Here is a 27,552-nt window from a genome sequence, read left to right on the forward strand (position 1 = left end):
TAAATTGTTCTCTCCTTCTATTCTCGGGTATATTGAAGTGAATTGTGAGTGAGGGTGGCAGTAGATGGATGTGTATATATGTATATGTATGTGTATATGTATATGTATATGTATATGTATATGTATATGTATATGTTCATAAGGTTAATGCTGACTAACCCTAATCAAATCATGCTTTTATTAACGTTGCCCCACCCGATCTACAAGAATCTGGGGAAGGTTCGCCACCACATCTGAATTTGAGTTTTATCTCCGATGAGGCTTGGAAAATCCAAATCTGTTCTCTGTTCTCTGTTCTCACAGCCAGTGCATTATTAGGTATCATTCAACCTTCTTTATTCGTACTCGTATTCTTTTGCTATTTGCAGTTTCTAAGAGTTGCTTGGTGTTTAACACGATGGCTTTGAATTCGCCATATCGGAAACGTCTTGTGGATGGGAATTGTGATTACGATCTTGAAGGCTCTTCTTTTCATAGGGAGTTCGCGTCCTTTTTGCCACCTTTTGAGGAGAACCTTGGAAGAGTGGATTAGTCTCACGGGTACCGACCGGTACATCACTCAGTTATGAATTCAACTTACTTAGATGAAGGCGAAGTATCTCCTGTGTACATCCCGAATTTGCGGTTTGCGGTTTATTAATAAGGTTCTTTGCTTGGAAAAAGACAGTGCGCTGACGAATCGTAGAGTTGGCCACTGTTGAGGAACACTGGAGCATTCAGCATAGCTCTGTTCCAAGGTGTAGAGGCGTCAATAAGAATGTTAAAAATGTTCCAAGATCTGGCAGATTATGTAACTCTTGTTTGGAAATCAAAAGGTTCTCGATCGTTGGTATCATGGTTGTACCTCATCACTAGCGGCTAATGTCTCCGCATTCCATGAATTGCAAGCAAGCGTCAACGCTAAAAGCATCATTTTGCTTGGTCTCAATTCCAATTAATGCTCTTTAGCCAATCAAGGAATTTCTGTTGCACATCCCGCATTCATGAAGTCATGAAGTCATTGATTCTTGGTGTACGAGGCAAAATGCCGTCACGGTACATATATGGCAGGATCTATCCATTGAGTCTAGAGATTGTTTGTTTATTATCATTATACTACTATCTGTACATTCTAATTACTTTCCATTATTTACAATTTCATCTTCACAATAATTCATTATGTCCTCCCGCAAGGCTCCCGGTGATCAATATCGCGACTATCATGATGATAGAAGTGCAAAGTCTCAGGATGTCACTTATACAACTGCCAACGGCGTACCAATGCCACATCCATATGAGACACAACGCGTAGGCGAGAATGGACCATTACTCCTCCAAGACTTTCACCTGATCGATCTCCTTTCACATTTTGACCGCGAGCGAATCCCAGAGCGTGTTGTACATGCTAAGGGTGGTGGAGCTCACGGTGTATACAAAACTACAAATGGGTTGGATGACTTGTGTCTTGCAGACATGTTTCAAGAAGGCAAGGAGTGTCCAATCACTGTCAGATTTTCCACTGTTGGTGGTGAATCTGGTTCGCATGATTGTGCTCGTGATCCACGAGGATTTTCTGTCAAGTTCAAGACTGAGGAGGGAAATTGGGATTTGGTTGCCAACAATACACCAGTTTTCTTCTTGAGAGATCCAGCCAAGTTCCCTCATTTCATTCACACTCAGAAGCGTGATCCAGCCACCCATCTCACACACGCTGATGATTCAACAATGTTCTGGGATTACCTTTCTCAGAACCCAGAATCAGTTCATCAAGTCATGATTCTTATGGGTGATCGTGGCATTCCAGATGGCTGGCGTCACATGCATGGATACTTTGGACATACCATTAAGCTTGTCAATAAGGCTGGTGAATGGGTGTACTGTCAATTCCACATGATCTCTCAACAAGGAACTAAGTTCTTCACTCAAGAAGAGTCTGCTGAAAAATCACCAGACTACGCCCAAAAGGATCTTTATGAGGCAATCGAGAAGGGTGATTTTCCAAAGTGGAGTCTCGAAGTTCAAACTATGACAGCCAAGGAGGCCGAGGACTTATGGGAGAAAGAAAAGATCAACGTCTTCGATCTTACCCACGTCTGGCCACACAAGCAATTCCCACTCCGCAAGGTTGGAGAGCTCACTCTCAACGAGAACGCAGTTAACTACTTTGCCGAAATCGAACAAGTGGCTTACAATCCCGCTCACTTGGTACCAGGACTCGAGCCCTCCGCGGATCCAGTCCTTCAGTCGCGTCTCTTCTCCTACCCAGATGCCCATCGTCATCGTGTAGGTGTAAATTACCAACAACTCCCCGTCAACGCTCCTCGCACCAGTTACCGCATGGGCAACTTCCAGCGTGATGGTGGTATGGCTTTTTACAACCAGGGATCTCGTCCTAACTACATCTCCTCTATCGAGCCCATCCGCTTCAGAGAACGCACAGTCGATACTGAGAAACTCCACGGTCACTTCACCGGTAACGCTGTCACTTTCCTCTCTGAAATCCGCGAGGAAGATTTTAAAGCCCCACGAGCCTTGTGGGAGAAGGTCTTCGATGATGGAGCCAAAGATCGTTTCATCAGTAACATTTCCGGCCACATGGCGAACTGCAAAAAGGAAGAAGCTATTAAACGCCAAATTGCCATTTTCCGCGAAGTCTCCGAGGATCTAGCTAGTCGTCTTGAGAAAGCAACGGGTATCAAGGGATATCCAGGTATCGCGGATATGAATTTCAGCGGTACTCATAATGGTATGGCGAAGGATCCTAAGAACCGAACGGCGAATATGATGAAGGGAATTAGTTTGAGTCACAATGAGAGTAATGGGGCGCCGATGAAGGGGAGTCATGCTACGACTGTTAATGGCGATGGGACTAATGAATCGAAATTATAAGATGGTCTTGTGACGGATAGGGTGTTGTGTGTGCTGCTGGTTATGTGTATTTGTGTATATATATCAGGAACTTGCGCTTAGGAACTAACATATAATTGTAATTTTGTTACTTTCATTTCTACTGTGTATATGCAGAAGAAGCTTTGTAAAATAAAATAAAATCAAGATAGTAATGAATGAATGAATATGTTTAAAGAAAAGAAGAAAGAATATGTTATGTGACCGACGTCAAAGTTGATGAATACAAATTATTTTCATGTATCGAATAATATAATACAATACAGCACACCACAACATTCAGCCTTTAAAATAAACTCCCCTTCCAAGTTCCAAATCAGCACCTACAATGCGCAATAAGTATCGATATCCCCAGATATTATAATCATTAAGGTTATTTCCTGAAATCTGAAATCTGTATAGGAATAGGAATAGGAATAGGCATGACGATATCTGAAATCGATTCATTAATCATGCATTATACAGTCGGTATAAGTTATATAATGTATATGTAAATGTAAATGTAATGCTTAAGTGTACTATATACAACCTTCTATATTCACTATATCTTGTATATCATGTTTCGTTTCATAATCATTTCATATTTCATATTTCATATTTCATTTCATTTCATTTTATAATAATCTTGAGACTTCTAGCTCCTACCTCCTACCTCCTACCTCCTATCCATCCTAAGAAATTGAAGAAGTGAAGAATTGAAGGATGGAAATCAATATAAATACCCTGGTAACCATCTTAATGGTCCCTTGTAGCAACATAGACAGACTATTCTCATTTCATGCAGACAGACAGAAAGACAGAGGAAATGCTCGACAGACAGACAAAAACACCGTGTTTGAACCTTTTTTCAAATGGGTTGGGTTGGTGTAGATTTTGAGTTGCAACTTGCAACTCTGCGGGGACTCTGGAGATTGAAAATTAAATGGCGTATGTTACATGTCTATTGATTCAGTAGGTGGGTGTTAAAAGTGTATCCTTGCTTTCCCTACCTATCGACTGAAGTGTACGCCATCAACTATGAGTCACTTGAGATTTTGATGTATATCTAAAGGGAGTAGATGAATCTGAGTGGGAATATTTCACATTTCATATTTCACATTTCATTCCTTCCCTGCTCAACACACTGGATCCACAAAATTCACATAATCCAATATATACCCAACCTCAAGGTCTCCAACAGACCATAAGATATCCATTCCACAATAACCGCCCCAGTAACCATAGTAGTGTATCATATCATATATCTTTCCCTCCCATACCTCCATTCTCAAGCCCAAATCAAAAACTCCAAATCTAAACGCCTCTCATGATGACTTTCTAATCCTGACAAACGTCCGGTGTATCAACCGCCTCCACCAATCCTCTAAAATTCTCCCAGGCCGCGTTTTTAGACAATCCCTCTAGAAGATCTCTCAATCTATGCTTTTCATAAGGTAGTTTATCTCCCGAGATCACCGTAAGTATCCGCTTTATTATAACCTTATTATCTCGGTTGCTGCAAAGAGTTGCAATCTGTGGAATGGAAAGATGAGCGTTATGGTACCAAATAAAGTAGGGCACGAGTTGTAATCGTGAGACTTTCGATTCTGGATTGGCTTCTAAATGAAAGGTTGTAAGTACGTCGGCTGCTAGGAGAACAGAAGAATCGTCGCAATCGTTAGAGTCGGGAGCGGGTGCTATTCTTCGTATATTTACTGGTGGTTCGGAACCGGTGATTTTTCTCACGAGATCGTGGATTTCTATTTCACTTCCTGCTTTGGTTGCAGCTTCAATCGGAGCTTCAATAGTAGCTTTAGAATCTTCGAGCGAGAAATCAGGGTCAAGTGGTAGGGGATCTTGCATGATCTGGCGTCGAGTATTTTTTCGTCTTATTGGAGTGTCTGTGGGAAGATGTGATAGGGGAATAGGCGCGTTTTGGTCGGCATGAGATGGTCGCGGAGGCGTTGGGTCTAGAGCTTGGCGCTTGGTCTCAAGTACATCGTAGAGTTGTAAACCAGCATATGAATCTGATGCTGCATATGAAATTTGTTGGATTGATAGTCCTCGACTCCAATCACTAGCTCTAACATCCCCACCCTTGAACAATGGTAGATGTAGATGCTCTTCCACTTGCTTTGCTAGAGAAACTAATCTCTTATTGATCAGATCGTATTCCTGAGAAAGAGTATATTTGACCAATCGGTGAAGATGGCTTAGCTCGAATATAGACACTGAATCGATATTAAGATGTGTTCTAAGACGTGTACAATCTGCGCTGATTGCTACGCCTACTTTAGTGACTTGTGGATCCTCCATGATTTTCTTCAAAGTTGGAGCTACAAGTTCTGAGGCGTTGACTTGTGGAAACAATGCAATGTGAAAGAGGCCAATTCGCTCTTCTGATGCGAGTTGAATCAAAGAAACATTCTTCTTTGGCCCATGATACGCGCGTGCCTCTGCCTTCCATTCTATATCAAATCCCAGAACCTTTTTGCCCAAGAAATGTTGTTGCAACGTTTGTTCCGTGGTTTGCAGACTTCGGCAATAATGTACTTTGACTTTCTTCGGAATGCCATTCTCCTCTGGCCCACGATATAGAGTATGTGACCAGTAGCATTCTGGCGTCTCTGGCTCGGCATTCTTCGCCTTTTTAAACAATTCCTCCGTCATTTGGTATGTTGATTCGGAAATCGGAAGTTCATTCTTAGCAGGATCTTCGAAGATTTCATCTGCTATCTCTTGTCCATCCGCTACCTCTTGAACATCTGCTGCTGTCCCAGGCTCCAAGCTCTCTTCCTGGGCCACTGTCGCCACCTTCTGAGTTTTCGAGCTTTCAACGTGCGCATTTGCCAAAACATAACTATCTTCGGCGTATGAATGATACTCTAGATTCTGTTCATTCTCTGCCACAGAGACTGTACTCAAATGTCTCAGTGACCCCGGCGCAGAAACATCTTTGAAGATGATACCATGACTTGGCTGCCATGTCTTTGAGGAATTGGATGAGATTGATCGAGTCACCACGGGACTGCGAAATACATATCAGCTTCAAAAATACAGAAGTTCCAGTGTATAGCTCGAAACATACCTCGCTCTCTTTCCACTCATGCCTCCAATTGCCGAGCCCATTGCTTCTACAGAAAACAAATTGGTTTTCCCAATAAAGGAAGTTATATTCTTCATAATGGGGCGCCGAAGTGATTTTCCCACCGTATATGCTCCATGATTACTGGGGAGCATGACACGAGCATTTGTATAGAGAGTTGTGGTCCTACGAAGGAGTGGAGGACTAGGCAGATGTACACCAATCGTTGATCCCAGAGGTTGATGAGAGGAAACCGTACGAAATTGATGCCTGAGGCTTGAAGATGAATTTGCCTGTTAGTTGGAGAATCACGAGGTTTATGCGATTTTGAGACGAACAGGAAAGAAACAAACAACGAAACCATTATCCGGTCAAATAATACGAACTCTGTGATACGGTTTCTAATATCTTCCTGTGGTGTTGAACTGTGAGTTAAATCTTTCTATCCTGCGCTGTCAACCTCACGTGCTCTTACCTTGATTGATTGCCCCTCCATATGGAATCACAGTCAATGCTAGACCTGGATTACCACAAAGATTCGCTGTATTGAATCTCTACCACGCAGCCATTTTAATTTCATACAAAAAACTAACTTTCTTGCAAGTTAATCATTCCGATCAGTATACCTCAAACCAGTCATCCAATATGGCCAGCCAACTTCTCCCTCTTGGTCAGTCATTCTATCTCCCCGCAAACACACGCACAAACTAACACATCATTAGAACTCATCGATAAATGTGTCGGTTCTAAAATCTGGGTAGTCATGAAAGGTGACAAAGGTACTACCTCTATCATCACCTCTTTCCAAAACCTGTACTCACACATCACCAGAATTCACCGGCACACTCACTGGTTTCGATGACTATGTCAATATGGTTTTGGAAGATGTTATCGAGTTGTACGTATCTTTTCGCTCTATGGACCTCTTGAATTTATACTAAATATTCATAGTGACCACCAATCTGGAAGCCAAACAAAACTTCCTAAGATTCTACTGAACGGTAATGGTATTGCTATGGTACGTATCTTTCCGCGTCTTGGTTTACGCATCATGAGAAAAGTCAAAAGCTGATAATAGAGTAGTTGGTACCAGGTGGAGAAGGACCAGTTGGGGGATCATGAACGTCATGTGCATTAGTTAATGGGTACTAAAAGTTAAGGAAATGATCATTTTATAGAGAGGAATGCCAAAGTTTTGCAAGCCCATTAATACTTGATGTCAGGATTTTATCTCAAATTAGATTGCAATATTTCAAACTTAAAGTCCAGAGTATCTCAAGTGAGACATCTCAATGATTTGTGATCAACACAACACTCGGGGTTCTACTAAAGAGATCCGCAAGTGGGATATTCAAATCATTGCCTTTTCAACGAACACAGAATCGTTTAAAAAAGTACTGGAGATCCATTATTCATATACACACATAAATTATCTACCATATTATTCAAGCTCAAGTTCAAGGGTTCGCTTTCTTCTCCTCCAATACCGGTGTTTCAGGTCTTCTATCATCCTTCAAAATATCCCCCCAAAAATCATAAAAAACGCTATCCCTCGGTTCTTCCATATTTCCCTCCTCCTTTCCCCGCTCATCCTCATCTCTCCTCTCCTCCGACCCATCCCCTCTATAATTCTGCGACCACCTCTTAAACATCTCCTCCGTCTTTTCCCCTTCAATTCGCAAACTATGCGTCTGCCACTCCGGAAACCCCACCTCGATATCCCTCGGACTATCTCCCATTCCCCCATACACCAACATCTGACTCTCCTGTCTAACCGGCGACGGATTCACAATCTGCGGTCGACTATGCTCAACTTTCGATACATGAATCTTCTTTCTCTCTTCCCCGGGAACATCCTTCGGAGGAACAGGCGGTCGATACTCAACATCATAGTTCGGAGGCGTCGTAGCCAGCATATCGCGCACTCTAGCAATCTTTCTCCGATCCTTCAGAGGTGGCGTAGGAGGAATATCATCGTTATCAAACTGCAGAGTCGTCTCTTCCCACGCTTTTGTATTGAGAAAATTTGCTTCGCAGGAATGGCAGAGACCGCGAGAACTAGTTCGTTCGTGTTTCCGACAAAGCTTACAGAGATCGTGTAGATGCGTGTTCCAGGAATCTTCGCTCGGTTTGCGATTCTTGGGGAGTTCGGCCACGGATGGAATGGAGTTTTGATGAGACTTTTCTGATGGGACGGCAGGGGATTGAGAAAGCAGTATCCCACTCTCGTTATGTGTTTCGCCGACACATCCCCAGAAGTCATCATCGCTATCTTCCTCTTCTTTAGACTTGCCCTTTCCCTTTGACTTTGAGTTTTTCCTCAATTCTGTACTTTCTCTTTGACTTTTCTTTCCCTCGTAACTCGGATACAACAAATATTCAAATGGAATAGGTAACTTTCCCTTCGCAGATGTCTTTTTCTCATGAGAATCATGCACAACATCGCGACTCTGTCCCATATACCCTTTTAACTTCTGAATCGGACTTGCTCTCCGCTCTACATTTTTACCCTTTCCAGTACCTCTACTATTCTTACTATTTTTACTACCTCGACTCGAAGTCGAGCTTGGATTCGAATGATGTAGCAAATCCGCGTGTTTGGGTATTTCAGAACTGGGTGGGACTACTCTTTCCAATTTTCCATTCCACATTGCCGCTCTCATCGCTTCTAACTGTTCCATGCTCGTTACTTCTTCCGTACTATCCTGATGCATTTCCTGGCGTCTTTTCTCATCACCAGCCATCTCATCTTCTTTACTGATTGTCTGCGAACGAGAACTAGCCGGCGTAGTCGCAGGACTATGATCTCTCTCTTCCAACTTCCCCTTCCTTTTTAATCTCTGTCCCGGCGCAGCCTTATGTTTCCCCATCGTCACTCCTGCTCCTCTCCCCCTCGAACTCTCCGCTACATTCCCACTATCCGTCGTTCCAGTCGTCCCCGTCGCACTCCCCCCACTCCCCCCACTACTCCACTGCACATCCAAAAACCTCACACTATCCCTCTGACTCGTATTTCCCGTCCTATTTTCATACGTATATCCCGCAGGCGGCGGTATCGGAATGGGCGAATGATTTGCATTTCCGCGCGGAAATGCCGCATGCGGCGATCCGGTACGACTTTGCGGAGGGCTAGGACTATACCCAGCATACCCCACACCCTTCGCAAAATCTTTTTCCAATCCCCGTTGCTGTTTCATATAACTCTCGAAATCCAACTGCGTCTTTCCTCCATACGCTACTCCCAGTTTCTCCCCAGTCACATTCCTCCCCCTTGCATCTTCTCTCGGTACAAATTTCGGCGGACTCCCATTTCTCCCCCCCCTCTCATTTTTCCCCGTCAGAATATTCAAACTCGACGAACTAGGAGGACTATTCCCCTCATTATACCCCTTTCCAAAATCCCTCTCCAATCCCCGTTGCTGTTTCATATAACTCTCGAAATCCAACCCTGCCATCCCCTTCTTTCCTCCCCACTCCCCCAAACTAACTCTCGCCTCCTCTCTCGGTTTCAAATAACTCGCTCGCTTCTTCCCCTTCGCATGCTTATATCGCGTTTCCAACCCCCTCTCATAACTCTGACTTCCTCTTTCCTCCACCATCCTCTCCCCTCCCTTGGATGAAAAACTCCCGCGCACACTCCCGCTGTGGTATTTGCCAACCTGCGTCGGAACGGTCGGTGGATGCATCTCCCCAGGGGGATATCGTATAGTAGTCCCCTGTCTCGACCGCGAAAGTCGCCGACTTACAGGTCGTGTCCGGTTTCGAAAGGAGCTTTTCAAATACCGTTTTAGTCGACGGGTGGTATGTACCAAGGGGTTACTGGGAGGCGGAGAAGGTGAATGATTAGGACTTTCGAAGCGTGGAGGTGTACTGGTATCGAAGCGGAAGGCGGTAGGTGTGGTTATGAACTGGGGACTGCGAGATAAGGGGGGAGCTGGACTAGTTGCTCCACCGCGTACCTCGTTATAGGTTGTATGTGTGATTTTCATGATTGATAGTTTTTTGGTTACTTTTCTGGGCTTCAGATTTGAAAGCTTGCGAATAGATTGTAAGTAGACGAAATAATGGCGTTTGATAGTATTTCATTCTTTGATTATGCCCAACTCAAATAATGCCTACAATAAGAGACAGAATACTTTTGCTCAAATCCTTACTTCTCTTTCCCTGAAAGCAAAAAAAGAAGATAAATTTGCAGGTCGATGTTCAGCTCAGTATGAATAATAATAAAATGCGATCAAAATCCGTGTTTGCTAAAATCGAGAGAAGAAGAATAGAAAAACCCTAGAAGATCCAAACACTTTTAACTATTAATCTTTTTACACATTTTCACCTCTACACAACGTGGTGACTAAGTCTTCTTTATTCTATTTCTCGGGATTTTTTCTAGATTTCCATTTCCTTTATGTATATATCGGATGGAGTTCTTCGCCACGTAGATTGCACCTTTAAGTCGGCCTATTTATAATCTCCTGATGTATTTCCATTCCCATTACCCGTTCCATTTGTTCCATTCTCTCGAACCAATTGTTTGGCTTTTTTGGATTGATTACTCTAAATCATATGGTTTTCTTTATCCTTATTCAACAGCATCCTAAAATATATCTTCTTTCTTTGTCGTCGAACCAGGACGCTCACTCCGTCTACCCATTCATATATCATTTTGGATTTGTGATTCTTTGTTTGGATGGATGAATGATATACCCCCGAGGTACGCTCGAGGTACTTTTAGAACAAAGATGAGATGGTTTGAGTCCAATAAGTGACGAGTTTGAAATTTTAGAACAAAGAATCAATAGGATAACTATTTATGAATTCTTTTCCCGGATTTCAACCCCCACCGAGCACCCCAGATCCTGAGCTAAGTCTTTTGAATGCTGTGAAGATGCTCCTATGCCGCTGATGCCGGAGGATGTGGCATGTGGGATGCGAAGATGGAGAGTGTTTATTGTATGTTTGCACTCATTAAATGACTGGGTATGACGATCTATAATGATCAATATTATTAGTGTGCGTAGAAAACCTGAAGACTTCACAGGCGGTACAATTAGTAGTGGTAAATCCCCAAAAATTCCATTCTATCTATAGCTAACACCATACCGACACGGCGGTAGTTCCGTATATCTCTATGAACAAGGCAACAGGAAAACGACATGCCACCTATGGTTATGAGATCCCGTCTTCTCAAGTTGCAATGCCATTTCTCATCACATCAATGTAGTATTTCAACATCAACAGTCTTTTCAAGAATTGAGATCTTAGTATCAACGACATCGTCTAAACATAAGAGTATTGTTCAAACTATATTTACTACCATATAATAGAATTCACTACAGAGTTCTATAGGCTTTTCAATCATATGGGTCTTTGATATTTTTCCAACCGATTGCTACATCAAGTTTTCACCTCTAGAGTCGTATGCACTCAAACCCTACAGATTCGGCTTACTTAACTTAAACTATCTACACTGAAACCTAATCATTCGCCCTAAACAACCAATTCAAATCTCAAAACGCAAATTCCAAATTCTAAATTCCAAATCCCAAATCTCAACCCTCAAAATCCAACATCCAACATCCAACATCCTACATCATCAGAAAACACATGCATTTCGCATAAGTGACACTGTGACGTCGATCAAAAAAGTAACCACAGCCAGCAATAAAGCCAAACAATCCCCTCTCCAATCCCTCCCCCTTTCCTCCTCCCAATCCAAACATCCACACCCAACCCAAGCTCTTCTCACCATACCCATACCCAGAATCCCCATGATCCACAACTCACAAGTCAACCACATCCATCCATCCATCCATCCACACGTCACATACCTACCTACCAACCTACCAGCCCACCTACCATTCCATACATACCATTCATACCATCCCCCACAATCCATCCCTCACCATCCCCCCTCCCCTGCAAAATCCCAGATATCTATCAAAAGACACAATTCTTCGAATACATCAACAAAAGGAACCAGCAAAAATTAGTATCACATATCCAAAACCTAATGTTTGCAACTAGCTAGTACACTTTCCCAATCTCGGAATACCTTCACATTCTATCCTACGCTTCCTGCTATACCCTGTAGAGAGTCATACTTAGAACTATATACTCTATTTTCTCTACTATCCTTCCTGCACTCTTTACATCCTCTACTCACGTGATTTCCAAACTCCCGAGAGTGCATCCCAATCTTTCCTTCCCTCCCCCTGTCGACTAACTCTCTCATTCCCCTTCGTTCCTCTCTTCTCCCTCATTCTCCCACTCCCCTGACCACCTCGCAGACATCAAATGTCTTCATCCAACACGCACACCACATCTCTCTCTCTCTCCACCCCTCTCAACCCCTTTCTACCCCTCTCCCCCCTTCCCTCTCCATCCCCTCCCCTCTCCCTTTCTCCATCCACAACAACCAACCCGACCAACCAAAACCAAACCAAGAGCTCAATCTCCTCCAAACCTCCAACCACCAACCACCAAACCTTCACCTACCATCCCATCTCCAGTCCAACAATCCAACAATCCAACAATACAACATACACAAAAAGCATGAAACCCTACCTAAAGCTCCTGCTCAAACTCAAGTCAACTCAGCCGCCAGCAAGATCGATCAAGATCCAAGGGGTAGAATGGTCAATCCATCCCTAGCATTGAAGAGAAACTCGATCACTGACCATGTATAACAATACCACATAGCATTCATAAAGCACATCAACATCACAAGCCCGAAAGGACTACTGAACCCCTCGCCATCATACTTCATCTCACCACTCCATCACAATTCGAAAACAGAAATCCCAGCACCAAATCCCAGCACCAAACATTCACAATACACACCTACAAAAGCACAAAGATCAAGATGTTTTCTTGAATTTTTGAATTTTTGACTTATTCATTGTATCCTATACGAATTACTCTTTACGCGCCCTAAAGGCCGACCAAACATTTCCCTTTGTATTCCATCCCATCCCCTAAAATCCCATCCATCTTTGCTTTCCGTATGAAACCAGTAAAGACAGTATGTACAAATCATTTGTCGTCTACTCATGGTATCTCTCTAGAGAACTTGCTTGTAATGCAAAAGGAGGCAACACTTAATGCACCAACCATGCTTAGAATTCTATGCAATCCCATATACTATGCTCCATACCATGCCCAATGCCCATACCAAGAAAGACAAACTCCATCTCAATGCTATGCCAAAGAGAACCAAACACAAATACTGATACAGCATGTACGTAACCCTTTGAAACGTAAAGAATCCACAATCCACTGCGTCCAGCAGACTATAGACCTCTTCGAATACAATCAACTACCCTGCCAATATCAAACTCCTAAACAAAAGGCAGTAACAAGACTGCATGCAGGCGCATTTCCCTCATATCAATCCACCGCCTGCTTTATGTAGGTAACAATCTGAACTCGGGTTCCCCGAGCTTTGCGTATTGCATGGTGACATCGGACCAAAAAAGACAACCGCAAAAAGGAAATGAAGCAGACCTATCATGAGGGGACGTCCCCATAATGGAATGCAAAAAAACAAACGCAACCGTGGGGGGACGTCCCCACAGTGTAATACAAAAAAACAAACGCAACCGTGGGGGGACGTCCCCACAGTGTAATACAAAAAAAAAACGCAACCGTGGGGGGACGTCCCCACAGTGAAATACAAAAAAAACAAACGCAACCGTGGGGGGACGTCCCCACAGTGTAATACAAAAAAAAAAAACGCAACCGTGGGGGGACGTCCCCACAGTGTAATACACAAAGAAATGAGTGCACAAAACGCACTACTGTCGACTATCTTCTAAATATCCCTTCGTTCATCCATACGCCTTCACTTCAATCACCCATTCTTATATTCAACAAACTCCAATGCCATAATCCATTCTTGTAACTTAGAGTCACCAATGCTATCCATCCATATAATAAACAATCGCTGCCGAATAGTCATGATACGTAGCTTCCGCAGAGACAAAAGCGGAATAAAGAAAGTCGGATAGGCAGCAGCAATCAAGTACGAGGATCTCACTATCCTGACCCGATTCTGGGAGATCCCATCCTAGAGAAATCAATGACTGCCATTCTCATTCTTTCAATGTTCTTCGCGGCATGTGTATGGGTGCTACTATTCATGTTGATATGTTCAATCTCGTAAACATTAACGGTGAGAAAATTGAAAAAACGCAGGATAGACTGCAACAAGATGGGTAGGAGGAGCCACCTCCCACACCCACCTTTGAGCAATCGTATTCTCGGTGTTTCGATAATCCCGTTGTAAATGTGTACGTGATGTAAAATTAATGTGCCGATGAGAAAATCCATCTTGCTGGTAGTGTCGCAAATTGAAAAAACGCAGGATAGACTGAAACAAGATGGGTAGGAGGAGCCACCTCCCAAACCCACCTTTGAGCAATCGTATCCGGTGTTTCGATATCCCGTTGTAAATGTGTACGAGATGTAAAATTAATGTGCCGATGAGAAAATCCATCTTGCTGGTAGTGTCGAAAAGACGAAATTTTTTTGTAGAAAGGGCACATTGTCAGAGTATGTAACTCACTCATCTGACATGTGCAAAAGGTGTATCTTTGAGCGAAAAAGAAGGGTATCGATCGTATCATCGTAAAAAAAGAAAGGCCTCGATCATATCCCGAAGCGCCCGCCATCATTGACTATCCCATTGAAAACTCAAACAGTAGAAAATCAATCATGAGAATGTATCACAACCACCCAGCACCACGCACCCAACGTTATAAACCAGATAAATCGAGCAAGAATGTAACCAGTCTTGAACCAAATCAAAAGTATCAAGGCGACTCGCATGCCTGATGATGGATTTGAACCATCAAGGGAGAGCCCCGCAACCAAAGTAGGAGCGTTTTCAATTAATGATTGATGTAAGGTTCAATTTGAAAGTTAAGCGTCTTGGGAGACAGACACTTAACGTGAAGACTGGATTACGTTCCGCGAAAATTTACCATAATTTGATGGGGCGTTCAGCAACGGGACTTTCTGGAAGCTCGTCCCAGTACTTGGGTTGGGGTCGTGATGGGTCTTGGATTCCATTATGCATAGATCCAAACATTCTGGAGTCAATTCCTTCGAGCAATGCTGCAACTGCTTGCTCTACTGGACCTTGTTGAAGATCATCATGTTCATGCCAAATGTGATCAGGCATGGGTGTGATTGGGATGTAACCTTCACCCAGACGCTCCTGAACACGCGCCATAACCAAAGGGTCAGCATTCCAGCCAATGGATGCAGCGGTGAAATCAAAGTTGAACATAGGCTTGGAATCTTTCGCAGCCTTCAACCCCTTCTCCTGATCAGTCTGGACAGGGCTCATGGTGGAAACTTGTCTAAGACCACTGCCCTTGGTGGGTAAGTATTTGTTGGCCTTCTTCATGGCGTGTTGTACAGCCTCGGAGATTGGAGCTGGGGTGCTCTCAACAGTACCAGGAAGTTTGGCATTGACAGGCTTGGGTTTTGGTGGAGGAGTTTGAGTCCATCGCTTTGCCTCCAAAGTTCTGCCTGCTTTCATTTCAACGGCATCCTTGTACTGAGCTCTCCTTTGCTGTTCTGCCAATTGGTTGAAAATATTGTCGCCTGGCTCACCAGTAGGTACCTTAATAGCAATTCCGTATTCATCGCGGGGGTTAAGAAGAGGAAGTCCTTCCTTGATATTCGCAATATGAGTAGCGGTAAGCCTTTTACCTGGAACTTGGAACCTGTCGTAGGGACTTCGTGGATAAAAGAGCCATCTCTGTTGGCGCTCATCAATGACATAAGTATAGTCATTTTCGCTCTCGTCTGGAATATCGGGATCTCCCCTAGCACGCAAAGTAGCCTGCTCAAGAAGCTGAGCTGAGTTGAGTGGATTTTGGACACCTGCTCCCTTGTAGATATCTTGCTTTTGAAAAGCGTCGATATCGCGATAGTGATCTTCCCAGTCAATATCATCGCCAAGATCGCCCCATAGATATTGTTTGTCAGTGGAATTCGCTCGAATAAAAAGACCATTTCGGCATCGAATCCATCTAGAGCCGTAATCTGGTTCTGAATCTGAATCTGAATCTGAATCAGTATTAGACTGTAAGAAATTGTTCCAGCGCTGGCAAGGGGCTTTCGGCGTGCCGCTGGCATCACGCTTCTCGCCTGCTGGAACATGTGTGAATGAAGAAGTTTCTTCCTCGACCGCATCAGCAACAGCGGCCTTTTTAGCCTGAGATTCTCTTTGAGCTGCTCGTGCGGCCTTATGAATATCCCGATTGGCTACGATCGAAGGACCTCTATTCTGATGCTTGGCGGCATATTCATCCTGTGCTCTATGAATCTCCTTGAGTTCGGCTAGGGTGAAAAGACCGCTCCTGGAGTTTCGTGATCCTCCAATATCCTCGTGTCGTAGGCGACGTTCGGTTTGGAAACCACCAAGACGACCCTGAACATTGTTTCGGGTATTGCGCTTGCGATCTGAGTGAGACATACGCTTGAGAGGAACTGCCGAAGGAGTGGTTGGTGGTTGGCTGAAAATGGATGGTGGTGGGGCAAGCTTGTTGCAAGGAAGCGGAGCTGGAGCAGCATCGGCTTGTTTGCGGAACGGGCTGGTAAGCATCGTGGCAACAGTAGAGAGGGGGTTCCACCAGTAGCTTCGAGGACTTTCAGTTTGCACAGGAGTAACTGGTGCTTCAGGTGTCTTTGGTTCCGGGACGACGGGTGTTTCATCCTCATCGGACATATCAGTGTCGTCGTCACTTCCGTAACCTGGAACAACAAATCCTGAGCGATTGGATGTTATTGGTTGCAGAGGACGAGCGGGTTTTTGAGTAACCGTTCGTCTCTTGCCATCGTGCGAAGCTTGTTGAGCATCGAAGCCATTAAGGAACGCGGTAACTTGTTCGATAGATGGCATAGCCTTCGACTTATTTTTATGATTAGTGAAGACTTTGTTAATAGCTACTAGATAAGGATCCGTCAATTCGAGTCCATCCCGAGGAGATTGACGTCTTGAATGGGGAACATCGGATTTGGAAAGAGTCTCACTAGAAGAAGCCACAGCGGTCGTCTTCTTGAGCTCATTTTGAGCCACCTTCGTTATGTCAGTATCATGGCACAAGTTGGTGAGTGGATTCTTGTAACATACATCATTTGTGCTTTGAGCAATCTCCTTGGTAACCTCTTTGACAACCTCCTTTTCTTTGGTTGGCGAAGCAGATTGCTCTGGATGAAGGATCATTAAACGCAATCTTTCTGTCTTTCCCATGCCGGGTGTAATCCTGATAGACGACGTCGAAATTGCTCGAGCAATGGGTCGAGCAACAGGAGGAAGTGCACGAGGCTTCGAGGGAGAAGGGCCAGTTTCAGTTGAAGATGGAGCTGGCTTTTGGGCTTCGGCTTGAGGAACCGGTCGGATGTCTGGGGAGGGGAGTGTAGGTTTGGAGGTTGAGTGACTAACGGTAGATGGACCAGCTTGGGGTTCATCTTCTTCAGAAGAAATCAATTCTTGCTGATTTTGAGGAGTTCGTGGAGAAGGCGCGGCGGCTTGTTTTGGTGTAGAGTTCAATCGAGGTTGGAAAGGTGATACAGTTGACTCGGCTGCTTCGTCTGAGCTACCATCGGAGCTACTATCGTTGAGGACAACTGGATCTTGCTTGCCGCCACGAGTCTTGCTCGCGGGTTTCTTAGGGGTTGCCTTTGCGCGAGTGCGAGGACGACCTTTGGGTTTCTTCTCGGGTGCAGGCTCTGGTTCAGTCGACTTCTCATTCTCAACACCGGCATCCTCGGTGTCCTGGCTTTCCTGCCTGCGTGTACGCTTGCTGGCCCTGTGCTCATCATCCTCCGCGTCTTCCTTTGTAATGCCAACACTTTGGTGGGTAGAAGGCTCTGATACTCGGGATCTCTTTCTGTTGGATCCGAGATGAGCAATGCGCTGTGCATTTTGCTCTTGATCAACAACGTCGTTGTCCGAAGACGCGTCATTTGATGTGGTATTATTTTTTGGTGGTGAGGTAGAGCGTGAATCAAGTCGTGAATTGACCGGTGTAGGTGAAGGTGAGTGCGAATCTGGAGAGTTTGTTCTGGAAGGATTTGTAGGTGATGGAGGTGATGAAGCCTTTTGCGACTCCGTATTGTTATTGCCTTCGGCAGATGTGATGAATGGATCGATGGACTCGGACTCGATTGAAGGTTCGACGGAACCAGTCTTGATTTTCTTTCCCTTGCCGCGTGTAGGCTTTGGAATATCATCAAGTGATTTGAAACCACCTGGACTGGCACCAGCTGCGCGTGTGCGGCGAGCTCCAACCATGTTGAAGAGTTGTCAAGTGATGGCGCGACTCGCGATTATGTGTAAAGGTGACGAAGTGCAATAATGCGAATTGAATTGAATTTATTTATCAACTTGAGATAATCGAAATGAATGAGGAACCGTATGCGAATCAAAATTCTTTGAATGTAAAGATGAATTTTGAAGTTGTACGTGGTGGTCTCAAAAGGTGATGGAAGTTGTTTCGTCGGGAAGAAGCGCGAATTAGTGTAAAAAGATTCAACAAGTGCTTACTAGGTCAGGCTAGCTCCGAAAAATCCAGTTTATTGTGCTAAGATTAGCTGCCCTGATCAGCTTGTGAGCCGTGCATCATAAATCTCACGTGATAATTAGGGCTACCATTGTTGAATGGTTGAACGCGATCTCGATATTCTTTAAGATTCCATCAATTAATCTATCAATTGACTGTTTTGTATCTTTACATCCACCTCGTCGTCGTAACAATACAAACAAATGAATTTTCTACGGCCATATCACCAGAGAACTTGCACCACTAACGACGCGACTCATTCATATTGATTAAACCACGACCGTACTCAATCTGCTCCGGTCTCCCGAAATACCAAATCGAGATCAAAACATTAAAATTACTCCTTACACACCCTGCCAAGCACTATCCGTAGAGTCCACCCACCTATCATCATACTCCGTGTATCCTTTTGTCATTACGTAACAATCAAGACCTCCTCATTTCCCCACATTCAACACCGCGGTCCGCAGCCTTTTCCCGAGGCTAGCTTGAACTTTGTTTCCAATTTCATTGTAGCCTAATATTCAAGGCCATTGTGGTCACTTAGATGGTAACTACTTCGTACTAGGTAGATATCTAGGTAGATAGTACCTAGGTAGCCATATTGCCTTCCCAACCTATTCACACCACCATCCTTACTACCCAGGGACTCACATCATCAACGCACATAACATAACACAGCATACCACATCATAATACCAAATCATAAAACAAAACAAAACATGATATATTCGCTCGCAGATTCATTACCATCATATGATTCATATCGATCGCCTCAAGCCAAGTACCCTACACTATCTATGTTTCAAAAACAAAAGTCCCTAGAGACAGACAGACAAACAAACAGACAAACAAATAAACAAACAGACAGATGCAATCCACATTATCCATAATATAATTTACATATCCATCTTCATTCATTTGCCCCTCTCCCCCTCGATTCATCCTTCCTCTACATGTGCACAGTGGTAATCCCCCATGCATTAAATACCCTACGCTCAGCTACACGAACAAGTCCCATTTTGAAAATGAAAAGATGAAAACGAAGACATAAAAAAAAGAGTAGCCGAAGAAACAGAAAGTGAAAAACGCCAAGCAATGCACCGCTCATTAAGAACCAGATACTCAAGAAAGAAATCAAAAGTATTAGTAACATTTCAACTCATAAATATCCCTTTATCTTTTCTCTTCTTCGCCTCTTCTCATTCCCTCCATCTCTTCTCATCCCCATCTCTCCCCGCCTCACGAAGCTTTCTTCGGCGCTTTCATCAACGCACCTCTCATATCCCCCGCCTCCGGGTCAAGCAAGGAACTCATCGCCTTACTCAACTCTTTGAAATCCACCGGCTTAGTCACATAACTATTGAAACCGGCCTGAACACATTTTTCCAGCACATCCGCCATTACATTTGCACTTAAAGCGATAATTGGCATTTTCGTGGTTGATCTTTGGCTTTCCCATTCACGAATTTCGCGACAGGTTTGATAGCCGTCCTTTCGAGGCATGTGGAGATCGCACTTTGGGAGTGTTAGTTTATGGTCGATAAGAGGGGGGTGATATATCATGATACAATGTGGCTTGAGAGAAGAATGAAATACATACCAAGATCAAAGAATAAAATCCATGCGGTTTGCAGAATATCTTCTCTGTACATTCTACACCATCCATTGCCAATTCCACCGCAATTCCAACTTTACTCAAGAACTTCAAGAGAACTTTTTGATTGACCAAATTATCTTCTACTAACAGGATCTTGAGTCCCTTGTTGCCAAGGCGCTGACCCACATCCAAGTAATGTTGTTTCTGACTGGCGACTTGTTGTTGGGCACTCGAACGATTGCGATCAGTACTCAAATCTCTCTCTTTATCTGGATCGAAAATAACTGCAAATCTTGACGGTTTAACAGGTTTATATATGAATGTAAGACGATTATCTTTAGCCATTTGATCGTAGTCGTATGATTGAGCCATCTTAATAACTTCTTGTCTCTGGACGGGATCTGACAGGACAACAATTGAAGTCTGAGGCAACCTCACCGATGCAATGAGTTGATCAATCAACTGTACTATTTCTTCTGCCGAACCAAGATTCAAGACAATATGTGTAAAATTGACAGAATCATCTCCGCTGATAAGACTTCTGGCCTCTTCGACACTTGCAAGTGGGGTTATTTGGTGTGGAACATCTTTTGGTAGAGTGATTTCGATGTGTTGTCTCGTCGCCTCGCGACTATGAGTTTGCGGACAAATGAGTAAGATTGAGTACATTGGAGGTCGGAAATGCTTCAAGTCATGTGAGAACTCATTATTTAGACGTTCAGTGTGCGATTCTGGAAGGGTCGAGGCAGTATTTGCAGGAGTCGATGAAGGTGTAGATTCAAGCAGCGGTGAAGGTGAAGGTGATGGGGAGTGCTTCTCGGGAAGCTCTAGTTTCATGTTCTCAGGAGTACTTGATCGAGCGGCCTCGCCAAAATGAGCTAGGCTCTGATTCACAGAAGAAGCGGAAGATCGATCTGTGAAACGAGTTCGGCCAGAATAGCTAGAGCCAGATGGCTCTGAGCTATTGGACGACAGTACAGCTGGCGAGCCTGCACTTGATTCGGTCTTTGGACTCTCCATGAAGAGTGCAGGCGAATTCAACAGCCTGCTAACTAAGAGTGGGTTACTCGAAGCCTGCTTGGCAGCAATTTGTGACGTTATATTGTTGGGTGTCGAAGAGGATGATGGCACTTTGCTCAATTGGGGTGTTGTGAGTGGTTCTGGATGATCTTCTGCAGTTGGCAGCCCGAATTTGGCAGTGAAAGTGAAAGTAGATCCTTTACCAGGCACCGCGGTACCTTGCATCTTGCCATCATGTAATTGTACCAGTTGTCTCGAGATAACCAATCCTAGGCCACTTCCACCATGCTGTCTCGTACTGCTGCCATCAATTTGACTGAAAGGCTTGAAGATGAGATCCGCCTCTTCTTTGGTGAATCCTCTTCCCGTGTCCACAATAGAATACTCAAGCATTATTTCGTTGACCAACGGTGGTGTATCAGCGTCTGTGTATACCCTGCATCGAGTGAAAACTTCACCAACAGTTGTGAATTTAATCGCGTTGCCAATAACGTTGAGTAAAACTTGGCGGATACGGAATTTATCTCCCTTTACCATTTCAGGAACATCAACGTCGACGATGTAATTAAGTTCAAGCCGTTTGGTAATGGCCATGGTGGAAACCATTTCATTAACTTCCTCGACTAGAGAACGTGTATGGAACCACTCGTATGATAATTTCATCATACCTGCATCTACCTTGGAAAGATCCAATATGTCGTTGATAATGTTAAGTAAACTGCTTGCACTGGATTGAATTGTGTTCGTATAATCAAGTTGTTCGTCGTTTAGAGTGGTGTCTTGAAGGAAGCTTACCATCCCAGAAATACCGATCAAAGGTGTCCTGATTTCGTGCGACATATTGCTCAAGAATTTGCCCTTAGATTCCATGGCCTCTTTGAGCTTTGTTTCCAGCAATTTGTGGTCATTAATATCAGTGCAAGCACCGAACCAGGAACCATCTCCACTTCCGAGGTTGATGTTATCAACTTCCACACATCGTACAAGGTGCCAACGATACTCTCCAGTCTTCGATCTCAAGCGAACTTCAGTGGTATAAGAAAGTCTCCCGTTACCATCGGTGGTGACCTTGATGACGCCAGTTCTCGCCAATTCAGACAAATCCGCTGTGGCAAATTCATACACAGAACTACTGCTCGAGCTATTATTTCGCGACAAGGTTTGGTGGATTCCTTTCACAGTCTTTTCGGTTGGGGCTTCGGAGGGATCGGATGATTGCCCTGATTTACCACTCGAAGATGTATGAGATGGGTTCCTTCTCGGCTCGGCTGGTTTCTTCGGTCGAGTCGATGGAGTTGGCGGTCTTCCGATTGGTATCTGACACTTCGCAAGATCCTCTGGGTGCACGTAATCCATAAATCCAAGTCCTAAGGCATCATTGAAATCCTGTCCGGTATACGAAAGCCATTGCTCGTTTGCAAAGGTTACACCCTCGTCTTCTGTTGCTGCAAAAATGATCTGGGGAATTAAATTTGCCAGTTGTCGATGCTTAGCCTCGGACGCTTCTATTTCCTCTTGTCGTGCAGCTTTGACTTCTGCAATATGCTGGTCGTGGATATCCATATGAGAGCCGTACCATTGAACTATCACACCTCTTATATCTCGGGAGCCGACAGCACGAGTGTAGAACCAACGATAGTTTCCGTCAAAACGTTTGATACGTACCTGCATAGAGAATTGCTCACCCGTCTTCACTGCATGCGACCAGGCTTTCAAATAGTCCTCTCTTTCCTCAGGATGAATACTGCTCCATGGATCTTGATATAACTCGGATACAGTCTGACCGCGATATGTAAGATATCGACTGTTTACCCATACTATTTCTCCAGTCTGTGGCAATGCGACGAACACATGCGCAGGTAAAGAGTCCAACATCAAGCCTTTCAGTCGATCTGATGGTGGTGGCATATCCGTAGGTAAACTGGCATTTGATAATCCTTGGCGAGAAGGTTTGGGTACACTAGGAGCTTTAATAGATGAGGCCGATGTTGTCGGCAATGACTGGAAAGTGGCACCAAAGTCGGCACCGTATGAGTGTAGCTGTGTGTGCTGACGATCAGTCTTACCAGCACCATAGGAAGCGCCTCTTATTGCCTGCCGCCTCGGTGAATCGTGGGTGTTTTGGCGTGGAGGGCTCGGTTCACGGTTGTCTGAAGTTTCATTTGTAGCCTCTTTAGAAGATCTATTGTTACGTGTTTCTGGCCCGGACGAATTAGATGAAGGTGGTGAACCTTCTGCGTCAGCTTTGGCCTTGGTCGAATTATCACCACCGTCGAGTGAAGGAGCACTTTGTCCCCAAGGTCGATCATCGCTCTGATTTCGTGGTACCGACCGGGTCTCAGCGGGCGAAGTTTCTTTCGACGAGCGTCGAATACCCGCTACGCTACTTCCTCCTGTATCCATACGAGTTACGTTTGGTCTCCTTGTGCTGAAATAACCCTCATTTGAGACATATCCGGGGCTGTCACCGCTCGATTTTCTATCCAGCGTGAACCCCACACTACCAGGGTCCCAGGACGGCGTACCACTGGGGGATGCATTGGCACTTCGGGATACTCCAGAATAATCACTCGGGCTTGTCATGCTTCCTCCCGAATGTTGACGCATGCCCTCCTCGACCGGCGAGTAAGCCATATTCCCGCTTGCTGCCATAGATTGATCATGAATTTGCCGACCTCCCGCAGCAATAGCACCAAATCCCGTAGTGTGCGGACGTTTTCGAGATAGACCTGCGACCTCCGTCTCGAGATTGGAATAATGACGACAAAGGGAGAATGAAGTAGCCATGTGTGGCGAAAGATGTTCTAAAGAGTGTCTAAGATTAGATGGATAAGGAATAACAGGGCTGAGAATTGAAAGAATTGCAATAGGGGCTCGCTTTTCCTTGATTGGTTCCGCCCCTTGTAATTTGGAAGAGTCGGCGTATTTTGGCAACTGATCAACGTTTTTACCACGACCTGCAGATTTGGATTCCATAGCGGCGGTATCTAACCGAAATGACTGTACTGGCTTTGAAAGTAACGGATGAGTTAAAGGAATATGTAGAACAGTCCAGGATCTATCGACTCCAATCGCTTCAACTTGTTGCATCTTAGAATAGTCTTGAGGTGTTTGGTTTGGGTTAAACGTTTCTTCGTCTACAGTAGAGTTCGCAAAGAAAGGATTATCGTTTGTTTCCACTCTCACAGCTGGAGAAGGAGCTGGAGACTGTGACCATGGTGATGGTGGCGTTTGTTCGTATTCTTCATATCTTGGAAGTGGCAATGGAGGTGCTGCTGCATCCTGTGTGTTTTTGATTTTTTCGCCAGATTGAAGGCGAAAACTTCGACTTGCTCGTTTATTGTGTTTGGTCCCAAAGATAGATGAAACTTGCCCACCCGCTTCTGTCGCCTTGCCCTTTTTCAGTCGTTCGGGTGAATCTGCTTTTGATCCTAAGATTGGTAAAATAGTCTCGGTTCCCTTTTCTTGACCCGCCGGGTGGTTCAAATATGGATAATCTCTTGTCAATGCAATGACTCGTTCTTTTTCCAAAACTCTCAATACACCACTACTATCAATCAATGGATCAGCTTCATAATCTAAGGCTTGCAAAACCGAGAATACACGTCCTTGCACGTCCCTGTTTGATTGCTCAACATTTTCCCAACTTGCAGTGGGTTTCTCGGCCTCAAATGCCATGTGGTCTTCTAATGCTTGTAGACTAAGTTGCGCCTTTTGAAGTGTGCCTGTTCGTGGTGGTTGATCGGGTCGAGTAGACACATAGCTTTTAGCGCGAGTGAGAGGGGGAGGTCGTGCGGTAAGATTTCTAGCAGTTTCAGGAAGGGATGTTGGGTCTCTCTTTGTTGCCTCATAGCTAGTGAATGAGTGTCTACTGGGAAGTCCAGGTCGGGCCATAATGGCTTCTGGTGGTGAGCCACCAGATGCGTATCCTTCGGAAGCTGAAGTGTCGAGCGTGTCACCACTGCTACTGGGTATGAAACTGCTACCTCGTGGCAAGTAGGCCAGACTTAACTCATCCTCTTCTGCTGCATTAAAAGTTGCTTTTTGTCCCCAGGGCACATTTTCGATGTCTGTCGAATCTGCAGGCACAGATAGCGTTACCCTGTCAGCCTTGTAGACGTCTCTCATGATTTTTACCACAGTCGACCACCATGGATCAAGTCCAGGTTCGGCTGATAACATAAGACTAAGATCATAAAGATTCGGCGTTTCAAAGATTGAATCACGATTCGATAATTGTGAACCTGCTGGTTGAAAGTTGAGACCTGATACGGGGGTTATTGGCCCTGACAAAACTTGATCGTGAGGTCCATCGTAAAAGGATCCACCGGCAAAATTTTCCGGATTTACTGTTGGGGAGAGTGCGGTAAAAGGGCGGTGGCCATTGTAGCTCAGTTGCCTGGGAGTCCGCATCGGTGGAAATGGGTACGAAGGAGTTCTTGCATGTACTGCAGCTGGTGTTTCACCTCCCCTTATGGTCCTGACAGACTCGGTCGACGCCGTTTCCATACCAGATGGAATTGGACTAGCAAATGCTGCCTCTAATGATGGTGATAAGGATTCTTCATGAATGGGGGATACTCGTGCCTTGAGAGCAATACCGCTCAGTGTCACTTTTCCTTGAAGCTCTTCTCTATCCTCCAATTGCTTGGCCAGTCTCTCACGATGCTGATTCAATTGCATTTGCGCATTCATGGCTCGAAGCCGTTCCACCTCCTCAGCCGGGTCGTACAACGGTATTGTCCCTGGGGGCAAGCTTAGTTTCCGATTGGGGGCAGGACTCCTTGACTCTCCTGTATACTCATTTTCTGAAATTTGAAGACTCGAAGATTCAACATCCTGAACCTCGTTATCACTGGCCATTTCCACATCGCTGGATATTGAGGGTGCTCTTGCACCGGTAAGGATATCTGGCATCGAGTCCTTCGCCTTCGAATTTGATGAACGTCTTTCTCTTAATCCATGACTAGTCGGTGATGATGATGAGGGTGATGATGAATGTAACTGGGTGAGTGAGTTGTCAGTCTTGTCGTTGCCACTGGATCGTCGCGATCCAGGGCGTTTCTTCGAAGATGGTGAGGACGGTTTGTCAAGAGGAGCGACTGAAGGTGGCATGCCGTCCTCCCTTGAAGACCCTCTTGCAAACCTCTGGCGCTATTTCGACCCCAGACAAAATAATATTGCGATCGCTAGTGAAACCGCCGCGGCGAGATTCTTCATTCGTGGAGATTTGGAGTTGTTATTGTTGAATTTGGGTTTAATTTTGATTACCTTAGTACTTTAGTGTGTAGTGCAAAGTGAAAGGCTTTAGTCGGGAAATGACGTAGAGGGCAGCAGATCTTAAGGCAATCCGGCAGGCAAAAATAGACGACAATTGATGAATAAAAAATCAATACAAAGGTCAAAATTAAAATCAAGATCAAGCTGGAGGAATGTTTTTTTTTTCTTTCCTCTGTTATTATTCTGACCAAGACTTTTAATCCATCGACGAATTTTAGGAAGAAGTGAAAAATGGAGTGGAAGAGGGGAGGGGGGGGAGGGGAGAATGAATAATAATCAGGGCAGAATCTATTTCGAGTATTTCTAGAAGGTCGAGGTCTGTTAATGTATGGTGGTGGTAACCTAACAAAGATTGATTGAAAGGGCACAGATTGGGATGAGATGAGATGAGATGGGATGGGATGGGATGGGATGGAAGGCTTCTTCTCCTCTGCGTGTATACCTACTAGGTCGATAGGTAGGTAGGCACTCTATCTCTGTACAAGGAATAATAAATAGTAGGGATAAATAACAACCAGGAAATTGAATCGATTGGGTCAAATTCGCTTTTTATCAAGTTGGATGTAAACAAGGTTGGGTGAATGGATCATGGGTGTACTCTGTAGTATATAATATACGCAGTAGGTAATTATTAGTCCATGGACCAAACCTAACATATCGTGGGAAAGAATGTGTGATTTGAATCCCTAGTAATGTCATCCTAAATTGTGCTTTTACCATCAAGCATCGAGGTAAGGAAGAAGCTGGTCTTTCCGGTAGTTATAGATGGAAGATGATGCAAAAGAAGGGTTTTTGGTTTGTCGTGTAGGTCATCCGTCATACTTGATTGAAGTATCAAGAATACTTGGTGTTACATATCTTCCTTTCTCTTCCTACGTATGTCAATACTGGTTGGGGGAAGAGAGGGGGGGAACCTTTTTTTTCTTCTTACAGCTGGTGCAGAGTTGGTGCAGGAAAACCCACAAAATCCCTTGTACACGAGACCGTTGGAAAATGGAAACATAAGATGGGAACAGTGGGTACGTTGCGTGTAGGGGATTGCTTCTAGATGTTTTGAAGCTTTTTGATAGCCTTTGAGCGCTCTCAGACTGATTCAGATTTCCAGGTTTTCGGGATTCAAGGCTCTCAGA

The 27,552-nt window shown here is 44.5% G+C and overlaps 6 protein-coding genes across 6 annotated transcripts; 2 read left to right on the plus strand and 4 right to left on the minus strand.

The window, feature by feature from the left end:
* Positions 1–1,158: 1,158 nt before the first annotated feature.
* EAF01_002205 (uncharacterized protein) lies at positions 1,159–2,868 on the plus strand (the record flags this gene model as incomplete). Its single annotated transcript, XM_038910456.1, has 1 exon — positions 1,159–2,868. The coding sequence occupies one exon, from the start codon at positions 1,159–1,161 to the stop codon at positions 2,866–2,868; it is 1,710 nt and encodes a 569-aa protein (XP_038773378.1).
* A 1,335-nt stretch (positions 2,869–4,203) lies between these two features.
* Positions 4,204–6,048, minus strand: EAF01_002206 (uncharacterized protein; the record flags this gene model as incomplete). Its single annotated transcript, XM_038910457.1, has 2 exons — positions 4,204–5,893; positions 5,954–6,048. The coding sequence occupies 2 exons, from the start codon at positions 6,046–6,048 to the stop codon at positions 4,204–4,206; spliced, it is 1,785 nt and encodes a 594-aa protein (XP_038773379.1).
* A 547-nt stretch (positions 6,049–6,595) lies between these two features.
* On the plus strand, positions 6,596–7,072 carry EAF01_002207 (uncharacterized protein; the record flags this gene model as incomplete). The annotated part of the gene is made up of 5 exons (XM_038910458.1): positions 6,596–6,620; positions 6,673–6,729; positions 6,782–6,848; positions 6,902–6,968; positions 7,034–7,072. The coding sequence occupies 5 exons, from the start codon at positions 6,596–6,598 to the stop codon at positions 7,070–7,072; spliced, it is 255 nt and encodes an 84-aa protein (XP_038773380.1).
* A 335-nt stretch (positions 7,073–7,407) lies between these two features.
* Positions 7,408–9,939, minus strand: EAF01_002208 (uncharacterized protein; the record flags this gene model as incomplete). The annotated part of the gene is made up of 1 exon (XM_038910459.1): positions 7,408–9,939. One exon carries the CDS (start codon positions 9,937–9,939, stop codon positions 7,408–7,410), a length of 2,532 nt encoding a protein of 843 aa, XP_038773381.1.
* A 4,985-nt stretch (positions 9,940–14,924) lies between these two features.
* Positions 14,925–18,254, minus strand: EAF01_002209 (uncharacterized protein; the record flags this gene model as incomplete). Its single annotated transcript, XM_038910460.1, has 2 exons — positions 14,925–17,036; positions 17,091–18,254. The coding sequence occupies 2 exons, from the start codon at positions 18,252–18,254 to the stop codon at positions 14,925–14,927; spliced, it is 3,276 nt and encodes a 1,091-aa protein (XP_038773382.1).
* Positions 18,255–19,764: 1,510 nt separating this feature from the next.
* On the minus strand, positions 19,765–26,257 carry EAF01_002210 (uncharacterized protein; the record flags this gene model as incomplete). The annotated part of the gene is made up of 2 exons (XM_038910461.1): positions 19,765–20,040; positions 20,126–26,257. 2 exons carry the CDS (start codon positions 26,255–26,257, stop codon positions 19,765–19,767), a joined length of 6,408 nt encoding a protein of 2,135 aa, XP_038773383.1.
* Positions 26,258–27,552: the final 1,295 nt, after the last annotated feature.

The sequence above is a fragment of the Botrytis porri genome, assembly GCF_014898465.1.
Source record: "Botrytis porri strain MUCL 3234 chromosome Unknown BPOR_003, whole genome shotgun sequence".
Classification (NCBI taxonomy): Eukaryota; Fungi; Ascomycota; class Leotiomycetes; order Helotiales; family Sclerotiniaceae; genus Botrytis; species Botrytis porri.